The following is a 13,140-nucleotide window of genomic DNA, read 5'->3' as shown; positions in this document are numbered from 1 at the left end:
TAAATATTTTAAAGTATTGTTGACCATTAAATTGACACAGCATTTGAACATATTCCACACGTTTAAATGTGTTAGTGGTATTTCTACAGTCCCCAGTTCTTCCCCCCCCCCCCCCCAGTATTATAAAACATATAAACTTTCAAGTTTCAATTAAGTTAGGACTTAAAGCTGGCCCTGAGATGTATAAGTGCACTTGATACGGGCTTAGATTCGCTATATTTTCTGGTTTCTTCACTCGATGAGCTTTCAATGGAAACAAAAAAGACTAGGTTAAATGTTTGAGTGGAACAAATTATAATCTAATTACAGCAAATGCAAAGCAAGCAGATGTTTGTCATCAGCCCAGTCCGTACTGTCTGACAACTTGCATCAGGGTGAGCTTGTGACGCCTTCTAATTCTCACCTGCAGGCTATTATTAATACATCATCTTCTTTCTAGCTAGTGGAGGGAAGAGGGAAGCCTGTTTGAGGTAAACCCCAGCGTTCCCTAAATTCAGTTTCTTTTCCCCAGTGTGCTGTGTTTACTGTTCATCCCTGGGTCACCCTGTGGTGGCAGAGGATTGTGTGTGTGGTCATGTATTAAGCTGGGGGATCTCGGAGGCCTCAGATGGCTTGTGGATACCATGTTTCCTCAGAGAGGGGGGGGGGCTCGTTTGCGGTTTCTGAAATTCATACGCCCCTGTTTTTTTAACGAGCTTATCCTGTCCCCAGTGTTTAGTGAGGGAATTTGACATGACACACTAAACAGTAACAGTAAGTTGTGTGTAGATGTTTTGGGTTGTGGTGAAAAGGGTTTATTGTGAGGGAATATTGGAGCATAGTAGTAGTCGTAGTTGCTTTCTGTACAGTCTTTCAGTCATGATTAACATGGCTTGTGATGACTATACAGTGTCTGTATGCGTGCGTGCGTGTGTGTGTGTGTGTGTGTGTGTTTAATGTTTGTGTGAGAAGATTTACATGGCTGATGAGAGGTAGATATGTAAACCAAGTGCTGCCCCCGAGTGGCTCAAGGTGTCAGGCTAACCGTCATGTCACACCAACACACCTTTCCTCTCATGCCATTCAGTTTTTTTTTTAAGGCAGCAGTAAATAGTTGGTAGGCCAATTTCTCAAGCTGAAATATGATAGTGAAAGAACCGAGTGAATATTGATTGTCTCCAACTATGCGTAACATCCTTTAATGCACCCGTGGAAATGTAATCTATTAATGGATTCAATTGGTTTTACCCAGTGGCCAGAAGTGCAAAGTTGTGGTTGCATCCAAACAGCTGCTCATCATGAGTACAGTGCATTATGGATGACATTATCTGCCCCTGTAATTCATAAAAGAATATGTTTTCATGCATCTGACTGTATCTTTTAGTTGTGTCTCGTCTTACATACAAGGTTACATTTGTTATTCATCTTGAGATTATTAGAATGTGCAGAATCTGTAGCAACTACGCTGATAAGAAGAACTGGTATTGCTAGACATCTTTTGATACTTGATATGAGAATTTCTTGTCAGTAACAACATGTTACTTTTATTTTCAAATCCTTACTTGCACATTCATATTCTTTTCTGCAAAATCAACAAAAAAATTAAACACAAGAAGCTAAATTCATCAAATGTAAAATGATGTCTAAACTGTAAAAAAAAAATCTTGACCGAAAGAGTATTTAAATACACAACAGGATGATCAAAGTTTAAGTAAAGAAGAGTACAAATCTCAAAAAGCCCTCAGTCTCGTATGATAGTTTTCAGCACATGCTGCTGCAGATATGTTCCAATGTCCCATGTTCAGCTTACATACCCGGCCCCCTGTTCAGTCTCTATCTTTGCATTTTTGTTGTCACGTCTTGGCATTCACATGCTCGCTCCCCCTCATGCTCTCTCGTTTTGTATGTTAGTTTATCATGGGACAACAGGCCCGGTGTAGTAATTACAGGCCAAAGGTAAGTCCAGGGAATAATTACATATCATTTCACGGTCGGGCCTCTGAGACTAAAACAAGGCCTCCTGCAGGTTATTTGAGAGGACTAGACCCTTTTTTTGTATTTTTCCAAGTGTGATATTTAAATCCCCAGTGGATGGAACCGGACTTCCCTGACTGGGATTTTGTGTAGCATAGTGGAGCTATTATGGAAACCAAGGTGGGACCACTCACTGCTGTTATTGTGGCTACTTGGTTCCCTTTTGAGACTTCGTACAATTTTGTTGTAACTTTCTGTGCTCACTTTCTCTACTTTTCTTCTTCAGGTTACAACACAGTGGTGCGGATCCCAGCTGGAGCCACCAACATAGATATCAAGCAGGTCAGCTACTCTGGAAAGTCAGAGGACGACAACTACCTCGGTGAGTGTGCTGTGTGCGTGTGTGTGTGTGTCAGCGTAACGATGTGGTTTTAAGCAACACTGTATCAAATTGCTGGTTTTCTTGGGAGAATCAATCCAAAGTGGAAGCAGTCCAACCTAATAAGATGTATACATTACATCCTTTCAGCTCTCATCTCATAGGTCAATGCCATTATCCCCTAACATGACCATAAACCACCCAGGCTTGGTGACCCAGAGCTGTAGAGGCAGGCTTTTAGTGAAGGAGGGTAAGGAAACGTGGGCCAAACTGTTGTCAAACTGTTTTCATAAGGGAAAGGAAACTGTCATTTGCACTGAGTTTATATGGTGGAAACTAGGAGGGGCGTTGGTCCATCTGGTCATGGCAAAGAGGGTTGGTTGGGAAAGCAAATGGAGTGTCAGCCCCTGAGAAAGATAAATGAGGCAGCAATAGGTGCTAATTAGAGGCATGTGGAGCCCAGGCCGCATGAAAGTGGATATAGGGGTATAGGGTTAGATGGACCCACCGGGCTCAGAGTGAGTGTGTGTGTGTGTGTGTGTGTGTGTGTGTGTGTGTGTGTGTGTGTGTGTGTGTGTGTGTGTGTGTGTGTCCTGGCGGGCTTGCACGTGAGAGAGAGAGAGAGAGATACAAACAGAGAGGGGAAAAAAACCTGAGAAAACGAGTTTTGCCTATGTTGTCAGGGCGGGCGCCCATTTTCAGATGGTTCAAGTCAGGTTCAAGATGTTTTAAGTCAGATTGTCAGAAAACACATCTGGCAGGCCCTTGTTGCCATGCCGCTGTGAAGAGCTTGACTCCCGCAGCTGCTGAGTGCCACAACCACACATTGCGCGAGCGGTGCCTGTATTACACATGGTCGGTATTTGCAACGCCTTGTTTTTTTTGTAAGTCGGACTCGTACAGTATGGAGACATTTTCTTGAGAAGATGACCTTTAGAGAGCAGCTCAATGCTCACCTGTTGGATTTGCCTTTGCTCAGTTTTATTTATTCATTTTTGAATCTCAGGGAAAGTATAAAACGTGTATAGATTTTGTGGAGCATTTGCTGTGGTCTCTCGAGTCGCAGAACGGAAGGTTTTGGAGAGATGTAATAAATAGACAGTGCTCTCCGCCGCCATCACAAAATGAAAGATCTTTTTTTGTTTTTCTGGAAGTGCAACACCTTTTTAAGACCCACTCCTTCCTCCTGGCTGGTTTCTCCTCCTATTTTTGACCCATATGTATCAAAATGCACAAGTATTTAGAACAGCCTATGTACTGGAAAACAAACTGTATCTTGTAATCTGCCGCCATGTCACATTAACTCATTTTCTCTCCACTGTTCAAGCAATAAGGAGTACATTTTTCTTGAAAAATAAGCTTCAGAATAAGCGACTCCTGGGTCCGCACCAGGCTTGAGAAAACTTGAATATGTGCATGTATATTTAAGTTAATTTGGTGCTTGTGGCTCTGTCTCTGCACATGTTTTAAGGCATTGTTTTCTTTTTCCATTTCTGCAAAATATCAGTGATGACAACCATAGTCTATAGATCGTTTGCAAAACCCCACAGTCATCTTCGGGCTAAAGATAACTAGCTGGCATCCAACAATGTGCAGACTTAAACAACGTAAACAAAGTGGCTTCTTGGAACGTAATCACATACATTGTTTCAGCATGCTTTTTCAGAACGTCATGAACTGCATGTTTGAGAGAGAGAGAGAGAGAGAGAGAGAGAGAGAGAGAGAGAGAGAGAGAGAGAGACAGGTGGTCAGTGTTCATTTTGGGTGTATGTGCTAGTTTGCCAACTTTGAGTGTTTATCCATGTGTTCCTCTGTGTTATTTGTGTGTGTATGTTTATGTACTTGTTTGTATTTGCAGTCAGTGGAGATCCTTTGTTTTCCTTTCAATGTCAGTCATTACGAAGAGTCACGCAGTCTAACTCCAAATAACTGCAATGTGGTGCCACCAGTGTTTCAGCATACCTCCCCTGCAACACTGGCTTTGCAGAAAAATAGTTTGGCAGCTCAAGGACAGTTTACTTAACTTATAGCCTGAAATAATAAGGGCCACATCTCATAAACATTCCCAAATCTGCGAGAACCAAACATTCCTTTACTTGTGCGGAGTACTTTCACATTCGGAGCGCTGCGTTATTTGTGGTTTGTGTCTATTTCTTATTCCAGCATTATCTGACAACCAGTCCAACGCTCTCCTGAATGGGAACTTTGTGGTGGCCATGTTCAAAAGGGAAATCACCTTCAAGGGAACCGTCATCGACTACAGCGGCTCGGACACAAAAGTAGAGCGCATAAACTGCACTGACCGCATCGAGGACGAGCTCATTCTGCAGGTTTTTAAATGATACATCCCTACTCTGTTATCCTGTGTTTTTCCTCTCCTTTCGTCTTGATCTCTACATCTCTCCCAGTAACAGTTCACTGTCTTCCAACCCACCAAAATACTGAGTGAGATATCTGTCTAAAAGGGTGATATCTCCGTGTGGACGTAGACAAAATAAGGACAGCACTGTTAAGTCTTTTGACCTTGCCTTTCCCACCATTGTTTCCACAGGTCTTGTGTGTGGGAAACCTCCACAACCCAGATGTCCGGTACTCCTTCAACATACCCATCGAGGAACACAGGGAGCAGTTTGTGTGGGATCCCTCAGGCTCCTGGCTCGAGTGCAACCGCATCTGTCAGGGTAAGACCTCAGCTTGGCTTCCAGATTGACACACATGAAGAATTGGATTGCTTCTCTTTGGCTTCGGTGGATCTTAAAAAGCTTCATAATTGCACAAAATATCTGGAGGATGTTGTGTAGTTCTGATACCCACATGAGTACATATTCAATGAGATTTGAGGCCCAAAGTTATTTATGTAGAGCCATGTGCTCTGACTGACAAGCAATTTTACAGCTACTCGTGACATAAAAAACTTTACACCCAGAAACCTGTGACAAGTGTGAAATGTACATGAACCATAATGTGAGCTTTGAGCTCTTATTACATAAAACCGCATTACATGGACATGAATACAAGTGTCATGGTACATTAGGATTAGCATTTCTCTTGCATCCCTTAAACTCACCTCCAGATTTAAAAATGCACTCATTCATCCTTTCCTTCCATAAATCTCCTTCCCGGCAACCCCAATGTGACCCCGGCCAATCTCATCGCCCGACACCTTCCCCTTTGCCTGGCCCTTAACCCAACTAAGCCCCTCAAATTTCTCTTCTAGAAGCAAACTAGTCAGGCTCCCAGTGGGTCAGAGGGCACAGTGGGAACCAGTAAAGAGATGTATTTGTGGGGTGTAAATCTGACATGAACCCCTCAGGCTGCATGATGAAGGACTGGATGTCAGAAAGCTGGCCAGACTTGTTAAAGGTGAAGAAACGTGATATTAAGCCATCGAGCTGTCTGCCAGATGTTTTCTGATTTGAACCCTTTTCCCCACGCGTGCAGGTGAGCGAAGACGAAAGGTGGTATGTGTGCGTAAGAGTGATCTCCTTGAGGTATCGGACCAACGCTGTGAAGATTTACCTCGTCCCGTTGCTGTTGCTGAGCCTTGCAACACTGAGTGTGAAGTCAGGTGCGCATTAATGCAGAAAAGCACACACACGTACACCCATAAAACAAATTCCAACGGAGCACACGCAGCCAAACATTTTTCTACACCTCCTCTCCCACAGGTGGCACGTGGCTGGAAAGAGCGAATGTTCTGCTAAGTGTGGCGCCGGCTACCGCAGTCTGGATGTTCAGTGCATGAAGTACAGCCTGGTGAAGAGACAGAGCGACAGGATGGAGGCCAGCACCTGTGGAGACGCCGCCAAACCTCAGACCAGAGAGCCCTGCCATGGGGACTGTCTGCTTAAGAGCTGGCAGTACAGCGCCTGGTCACAGGTACAGTCAGCGGAAGAATTGTATTAGATAAGCTGGCCAAACAGACTGATTGTGAATGAAACAAAGGGGAGACCCTGGCCTAATTAGAGGCATATTTATTAATTATTTGTATATTATATTAGATTAGATTAGATAATCCTTTATTAGTCCCGCAGTGGGGAAATTTGCAGGATTACAGCAGCAAACGGGTAAAGTGCACAGAAGAGACATAGTAAAAATACTAATTAAAACAAGTAATATAAATAAACAGTAAAACAGTAATACAAATAAAATCAGAAAAAAATGCACAATAACAATATTATACAGACAGACAGAATACAAATGTATTTATATTGCACAGTTGAGGTAGTTGAAGTGACCAAAGTGTTTTTTTTTTAATATTATTTATATATTTCTAATGTCTGATAATGTATGTGCTGTATATAAGGGGTCATCAACTACATTTAAGGCCAGATTATTCTAAGCAGACACTGTGGAGCCAGATTTTCAAATTAATTGAAACATAATTAGTATAGGCCTAATTAGCTTATCATTGTTAAATATTTTCAGTTTCTTCCATCAGTGTGAACAGATTCCCTAAAATCCATACTAGATACGTAACTAAACAATGCTGTCAGACCTCTGCCGGGGAGTGATGGTTGAAAACAAATCTGTAATTACAGAAACATAATTTCAGAATGCAGTCCTGATTGGCAGGACATATTAATCAACTTTAACTGGTTTTGACTTTTTAGCTTTGTGAGTGTGTTCAGCCTGAATACTGCATCAGGTTGTGTAGGCTGCTCACTAATGACAAGCTGACGGATGGATTTACAATGTCTTTAGTACCTGTGTAAACACATACAAACACATATTTGGGGTTGGTAAATCATATTTAAAAAAACACATTTCCATCTCAGATGTTTTAGGGGTTGTGTCAATATAGGAAGAAAATCATGCTGGATACCCTTAATACCGGATGATCACTGCTGCACATTTAGTGCATTTATGTTTATTTATTATTTTTTCAATGCATATATGAAGTATGTTGTGTTTCCAAACATAATTTTTGCACAGAAACAATGATGGAGCGGGCTGAACATGTTCAATGTATTCTTGTATGCAGTGCTCTAAGACATGTGGACGTGGGAGCCGTAACCGAGAGTCCTACTGCATGAACAACCTGGGGAGACGGCTGGTGGACAGGGATTGCAACGAATACCAGAGGGTGGTCACTGAAACCTGCAGCGACCAGCCGTGTCCCAAGTGGACCGTTAGCGAGTGGAGTGAGGTGGGGAACTCTCATGCACACGCAATACACATACCCACACATACAAAGTATAGCAGGACGGTTTGAATGCGTCTTTATTAGTCCTTGGAAATGGGCCGCAGAGCCTTAATCGTCAAACTTTTTATTAATGACTTTTTCTCTACCTTTTCCACCATCATGCCACCCAGTGCCTGGTGACTTGTGGTAAAGGGATGAGACACAGACAAGTGTCCTGTAGCATGGGAACCGGGGAGGAAAAGCTGGGCGAGCACCTCTGCGACCCATCCAGCAAACCTCCGGCTGTGGGGAGCTGCGAGCTGCCCGACTGTGCTTCCTGGCAGGTCGGCGTCTGGGGAGCGGTGAGTCCTGCAGACACACACACACACACTGAATCAAACACGCACACACTGGGGCGAGGCACCTTGATGCAGTGTTTCCCTGTGGAAATGAGCTTCATGTGTAGCTGGCTGTCTAGGATCCTGACTCGTATCTTTTACTCTCTCTCTCTGTGTGTGTGTGTGTGTGTGTGTCGTCACAGAGAGAGAATGTGGTGTGTAGCAGTGACGGTGTATATTTCAAGTTTGTGTGTATAAGAGTGAGTGTGTAATCTGATATACCGGCAAGTTACGGAGGAGTGTGCTCTGACTCCAGCTGCCATTTCCTCCACGGTGCTTTCACTTTGCCCTTATATCCTGTCAGACTAAACCTGACACACACACACACCTTCATATGAATTTAATCTTCTAAGTTTCCAAATATTTCTGTATAGATTTAGTCCTGTTAGGGTTAAGCACAAATTGAATGAAACATGTATGAATGGCCATTCATAGTCTAGTTTATACATGTAGGTCTAATGCCCCCCCACCTGTTTGTATGAAGTCAGATAGTGGTATTTACAGAGCTGGAATATATCAGGTCGTCAATGCCTGTGTAAGTATAATTTGCTGCTTAAATAAACCTTTCCTGTGGCACTTCCTCTACTCTCGTGTTGTACATGGATGTGGCCTGATCGCCTCGTATGGGAGTTCAGAATTGGGTAAAGGGTCGGGTTAAGACCATGGGTGTCTATGTGGACGTGTGTGTGTGTGTGTGTGTGTGTGTGTGTGTGTGTGTGTGTGTGTGTGTGTGTGTATATGCATGTCGGTCTTACCCAGGCTCTGCTGAGCTGAAGCCCGTCTAAGATATCAACCTTGACATACTTAGATAGAGTTTGAGATAACTTGCGGTTGACTGGGCTTCTCTCTTATTGTGTTTACATGTGTGTGTGTGTGTGTGTGTGTGTGCATGTTTGTCTTTCAGTGTGCAGTGACCTGTGGCCATGGCTACCAGATGAGAGCTGTGAGGTGTGTGTCGGGGGGTTACGGTGACACAGTAGACGACAGAGAGTGCAATGCTGCAGCAAGGCCTCGAGACACTCAGGTAAAAAAAACTAAACCGTTACTAACTGATCATACTCTCTCCAAACTAAAGTTTTTTTTTCACTTTGATTTAATGTGTCCAATAAGATTGCAGGTTGCTGTTTACAGAAATGCAAGATTTAAATCAGTGTTGACTGAGGAGTTTAGGCTACCTCGAAGGTTATTTGAACCTTTATATCAATCTTACAAGATAGCGCCAAAAAGCAGCAACAAGTGATTTTCTTTTTGCCACCTAAAGGGAAGCGGAACAAGCTGCAAACATAAGTTTGGTCCATCATTTCCTTTAACCTCTGTTTTTAGTCTCTCCACTAGCTCCTGTGAGGGAAATATCTGGCTCCAAAGAACGCTATGTTCACCAGCTAGCTGCTAACTGGACAGGTAGCGTGCCGTATAACTTTTCAGTGAACAGCTGCCCGCTGTGGCCGGAACGGAGGCGGATGAGAGGCGTAGAACGGAACCAAATGGGAAAGTTGTCGGCAGGAAAACCAAAGCAAAGAGAGACTAAAAGGTTTTCGAGCTGAGCAGAACTGCAAAGGGATTCAACCACATGCATTCAGTTATTGTCACGCTTCATGTCAAGCTCTTGTCAATCATGTGGCGACTGGTTGAAGGCCGAGCCGCTCACCTGCAAAGTATCCTTTGACGATCAAGTCAAGCATACGACCTTCCCTGCAGACTTTAAAAGTTGATTCATATCAGCAGCTTCTTAAAGTGCTCGCCTGTTCTGCTTTGCTTTGACCTTAAAGTCTACATCTGTGTCACGGTGGACACAGACCACGGGGCTGCAGCACCCTTTACCTGAGTGGTTTAAGGGTATTGCATAAGGGCTTTTAGACACTGATGGACACAATGAGGTAGGCGGAAGATGTTGAACTCATGACCTTTCAGGCTCCAGATAGGTGATCTCTGTCTCAGCTGTTGGAATGGAGGTCACCGCAGTATTCACAGATATTGTATAAGCATTTTTTTTAAGACATCTTCAACCTGGATCTTTGAATCCAAGGGCGTGTCTGAAATATGTTTTAGAAATATATTTAGTGTATTTATTCGAGTTGCTTCAATGTAGGGGATGCATGACTCAAGTAATCATCTTACCGTATTTGCATGTTTTTGGTTTTAGGACTGTGAGATGCAGGCGTGTCCCTGGGCTCCAGTACAAAGCACGCCTCGTCCTGACAAGTCCACTCAACTCCTGACCCAGTGGAGATATGGCTCCTGGACTGCGGTAAGGAAACAAACTGGGTTTATTCGGTCTAACAATGCATATTACAGTCTGTGGGTTCCACCTTGTGCAGTCCAAAGAAAATTTAAAAACAATTTTTATTTTTATTGAATGGGAAACAAATTATAGTACTGTTTCGTTCATCTTTCTGTGTGTAGCTTGAGATAACTGATATGATGGGCTTTGGAATCTGACTAACAATAATAATACTGATGAAAAAGTGTGTATAAATATGTGCATGTGTTTGTGTTTTTGTGTGTGGAACTGAAGGAAACCGCACTCCAGTAATGATGGCTCTCCTTTATTTATGAGATCGACATTTTAAACGTTATTGTATATCCCAACACTCCTTCAGATGGCACATACTGTACAGGACCATGATCCTCCTTGGCACACACACACACACACAGGCTCCACTGTCTGGGCTGAGAGGCCCCTCTGTCTCTCTGATACTTTGCATTGTTACTCGTCGCAAATGAAAACCAGATTTCATCTAAACACGAGTCTATGGTTTCTAAGATTGAACCCCGTCTGTCAATCTGGAAGTCGGTGTGAGCTCACATGTCAAAGAGGCCAGCGCCAGTGTGGTCTTACAGACACACACACAGATTATACACACACCACGTGCACACATACACATGCATACAATCCCCCCGAGCAGCGGAACTGCCATCCTCTTTAGAGAGTCATTGATATGAGAGGGATATTAACATGCCGGTTTGAGCTGGAGCCATTTGATTGCATTAGGTATTCATCCCCTCAGAAATGTTTACTGCGATGTCCCGTTAAGTACCCGCGAGTACAGCTACAATAGTGTGAGCAGCTCAAAGTTGATCAGGGAGTCACTTCAGGACACCGGCAGCATTCGATGCAATCATAAACGCCTTTATTTGTGACTAGCGGTAAAGAATCCACAAACATGTCTCCTCATCTGTTGCGGAGTAGGACATGTCTGTTACTGTTGTCAGGAAGTATAACTGAGCTGCACAAATCCTCTACATACAAGCACAATATTGTATAATCCAGAGGAACTTGCAAGCATCAAACAAACCACCCTAAACTCTGGTTTATTCGTCCTCAAGGCCATTTAGCTCGAAACGAGTTTTCATTCACTCTAATCATCCTAATACAATATATTACAACTTTCTTGAATTGTGCTTTTTGCATTGTGGTGGGAAATATTGTCAACCCACAGAAAGTGATCAAGCATTTTCTCACTGCACAGAAACGTATGAATCAAAGCATTAGTGAGGCAGACATATATATTATTAATTTATTTCATTATTTATAAGAAACAAAAGAATATTTGGTAACTTCAAATTGAACATAATTGCAGCTTTACAATGCCACTTTATACTATAAGATATCTGGGTACTTATCTGTGTACTGCAGGTACAATAGCACCATTGATACATGATATGTATCGTACACAATCCAGTATGCTCTCATTACCACTGTGGGCTGCCAGTTAGCAGAAACGATACAGCACAGCTGACATGGCACTCACAACTCGTCACCTTTTGCGGTGCATTTTCAAACAGTCCCGCTCGACCTCGTGATCATTATAAGTCTTGACAAATATTGATCTCAGCTTGTATCTGCATGTCCTCCAGTGCTCCGTGTCCTGTGGCAAGGGGAAGCGAGCGCGTTACGTCAGCTGCAGAGACGCCCAGGGAGGAGTCGCCGACGAGTCGCACTGCACCCACCTGCCCCGCCCCCCGGAGTCCTCGGCCTGCTTCAGCCCGTGTGGCCAATGGCGTGCCGGGGAGTGGTCTCCTGTGAGTACAAAAAACTGCTGACGCTGTGTCCAATCAATACAGATGTTTTCCACTGCAGAGACTTTCAGTACTCAACCACAATGTTTAAAATCATCCTGAAAACAAAATGGGCTCCAAGCGCTGCTGTGATCTCGGACACTTTTAATTGTGAATATCACGATGACAAGAGAGATGAAATTATGCATGATGTCACCAAAGAGACCAGTGGTGGGATTATCTTTTTTGAATGTAAAAGCCAAATTTGAATTTCTCAGAGGACAAAATCTTAAGTTCATTAAGTCCATGTCATATTTAGTAGTTCTCTACTCCAGCGGCATACAGAGTTACAGACTCATGGGTCGTCATATCACAAGGTTGCACATCATGAAGCAATATGTGGCAGGCAATCTGCTACATTTTTGCAAAGTACTCCAGCCACATTGTCACGTAACATCCGATCAGTTTAGTGCATAGTTCTCATAACAGTGCAAACTATAACGTTGAAACTACACCTTAAACAAGACGGGAGATATTGGCAGAATTAGGTTGGCAGAATTAGAGGAAAATCATTTTTCATTATTCCAACATTTGTAACACCCTGGTTCTCTGTCCCCAGTGCTCAGTGACTTGTGGCGTTGGGAGAGCCACCAGGCAGGTGGTCTGCTCTAACTACCACCAGCCGGTGGATCAGTCTTTCTGTGACCCGGATGAGAAGCCTGCGTCCGAACAAGAGTGCACCGCTGCACCCTGCCCCTCTACCTACCACCGCCAGCGGAACAATGATCAGCCCTACGGATATCCTCAGGACCCCGGACGCCATCCCGGCCACAGCAGCTGGAATGTGCCATCGGCAGACAACCAGTGGAGGACCGGACCCTGGGGCGCAGTATGTTCAGCACATCATCTTTGGGGAAATAGGGTTGTGCATGGCGGGAGAATCATTTCACTTGAGTTGTAGAGCCTTGAAATTGATTTGGCAAATGGTTTTGGGGCAGTTTAGGCTCCTAATGCCCTTGACCGTGAGAAAAAGCAGGCTCCAGTTAATTTATTTTGCGTTTAACTGTGTCTGGTATTTTCATGTCTGTAAGGAATCTCAAAATAGGTGCATTGGTGCAGTTAGGGTTGTGTCTCCTGCGTGTTTAGTTTTGTTTGCATGATGTTATTTCGGGATTTGTTTTGCTGTGAAATTGCCATAGTGTACCAAACCTTATCGCTGAAAGATATTTTGGGATTTACATGGTAGGTAGCACGTGGGTTCAGGAAATTGGTGATTCTTACTATTA

General features: G+C 43.5%; 1 protein-coding gene across 1 annotated transcript in view; it reads left to right on the top strand.

Annotated features, from left to right (window-relative positions):
- The window catches only part of LOC306741839 (A disintegrin and metalloproteinase with thrombospondin motifs 20), a gene marked incomplete at both ends in the record, with an annotated part of 74,527 nt that overhangs the window by 38,910 nt on the left and 22,477 nt on the right, over positions 1-13,140 (top strand). Inside the window, 11 exons of the mRNA XM_079224159.1 lie at positions 2,240-2,335; positions 4,496-4,662; positions 4,884-5,013; positions 5,774-5,900; positions 6,001-6,211; positions 7,317-7,481; positions 7,649-7,819; positions 8,760-8,879; positions 9,999-10,103; positions 11,714-11,878; positions 12,474-12,743. Of these exons, the coding sequence (XP_079080285.1) occupies positions 2,240-2,335; positions 4,496-4,662; positions 4,884-5,013; positions 5,774-5,900; positions 6,001-6,211; positions 7,317-7,481; positions 7,649-7,819; positions 8,760-8,879; positions 9,999-10,103; positions 11,714-11,878; positions 12,474-12,743 (1,727 nt within the window). The remainder of the gene's footprint in view (positions 1-2,239; positions 2,336-4,495; positions 4,663-4,883; positions 5,014-5,773; positions 5,901-6,000; positions 6,212-7,316; positions 7,482-7,648; positions 7,820-8,759; positions 8,880-9,998; positions 10,104-11,713; positions 11,879-12,473; positions 12,744-13,140) is intronic.

Source organism: Taurulus bubalis (genome assembly GCF_910589615.1).
Source record: "Taurulus bubalis genome assembly, chromosome: 9".
In the NCBI taxonomy this organism is placed as follows: domain Eukaryota; kingdom Metazoa; phylum Chordata; class Actinopteri; order Perciformes; family Cottidae; genus Taurulus; species Taurulus bubalis.
The sequence above is the reverse complement of the archived record's forward strand: the minus strand, read 5'-3'. Positions and strand labels throughout refer to the sequence as shown.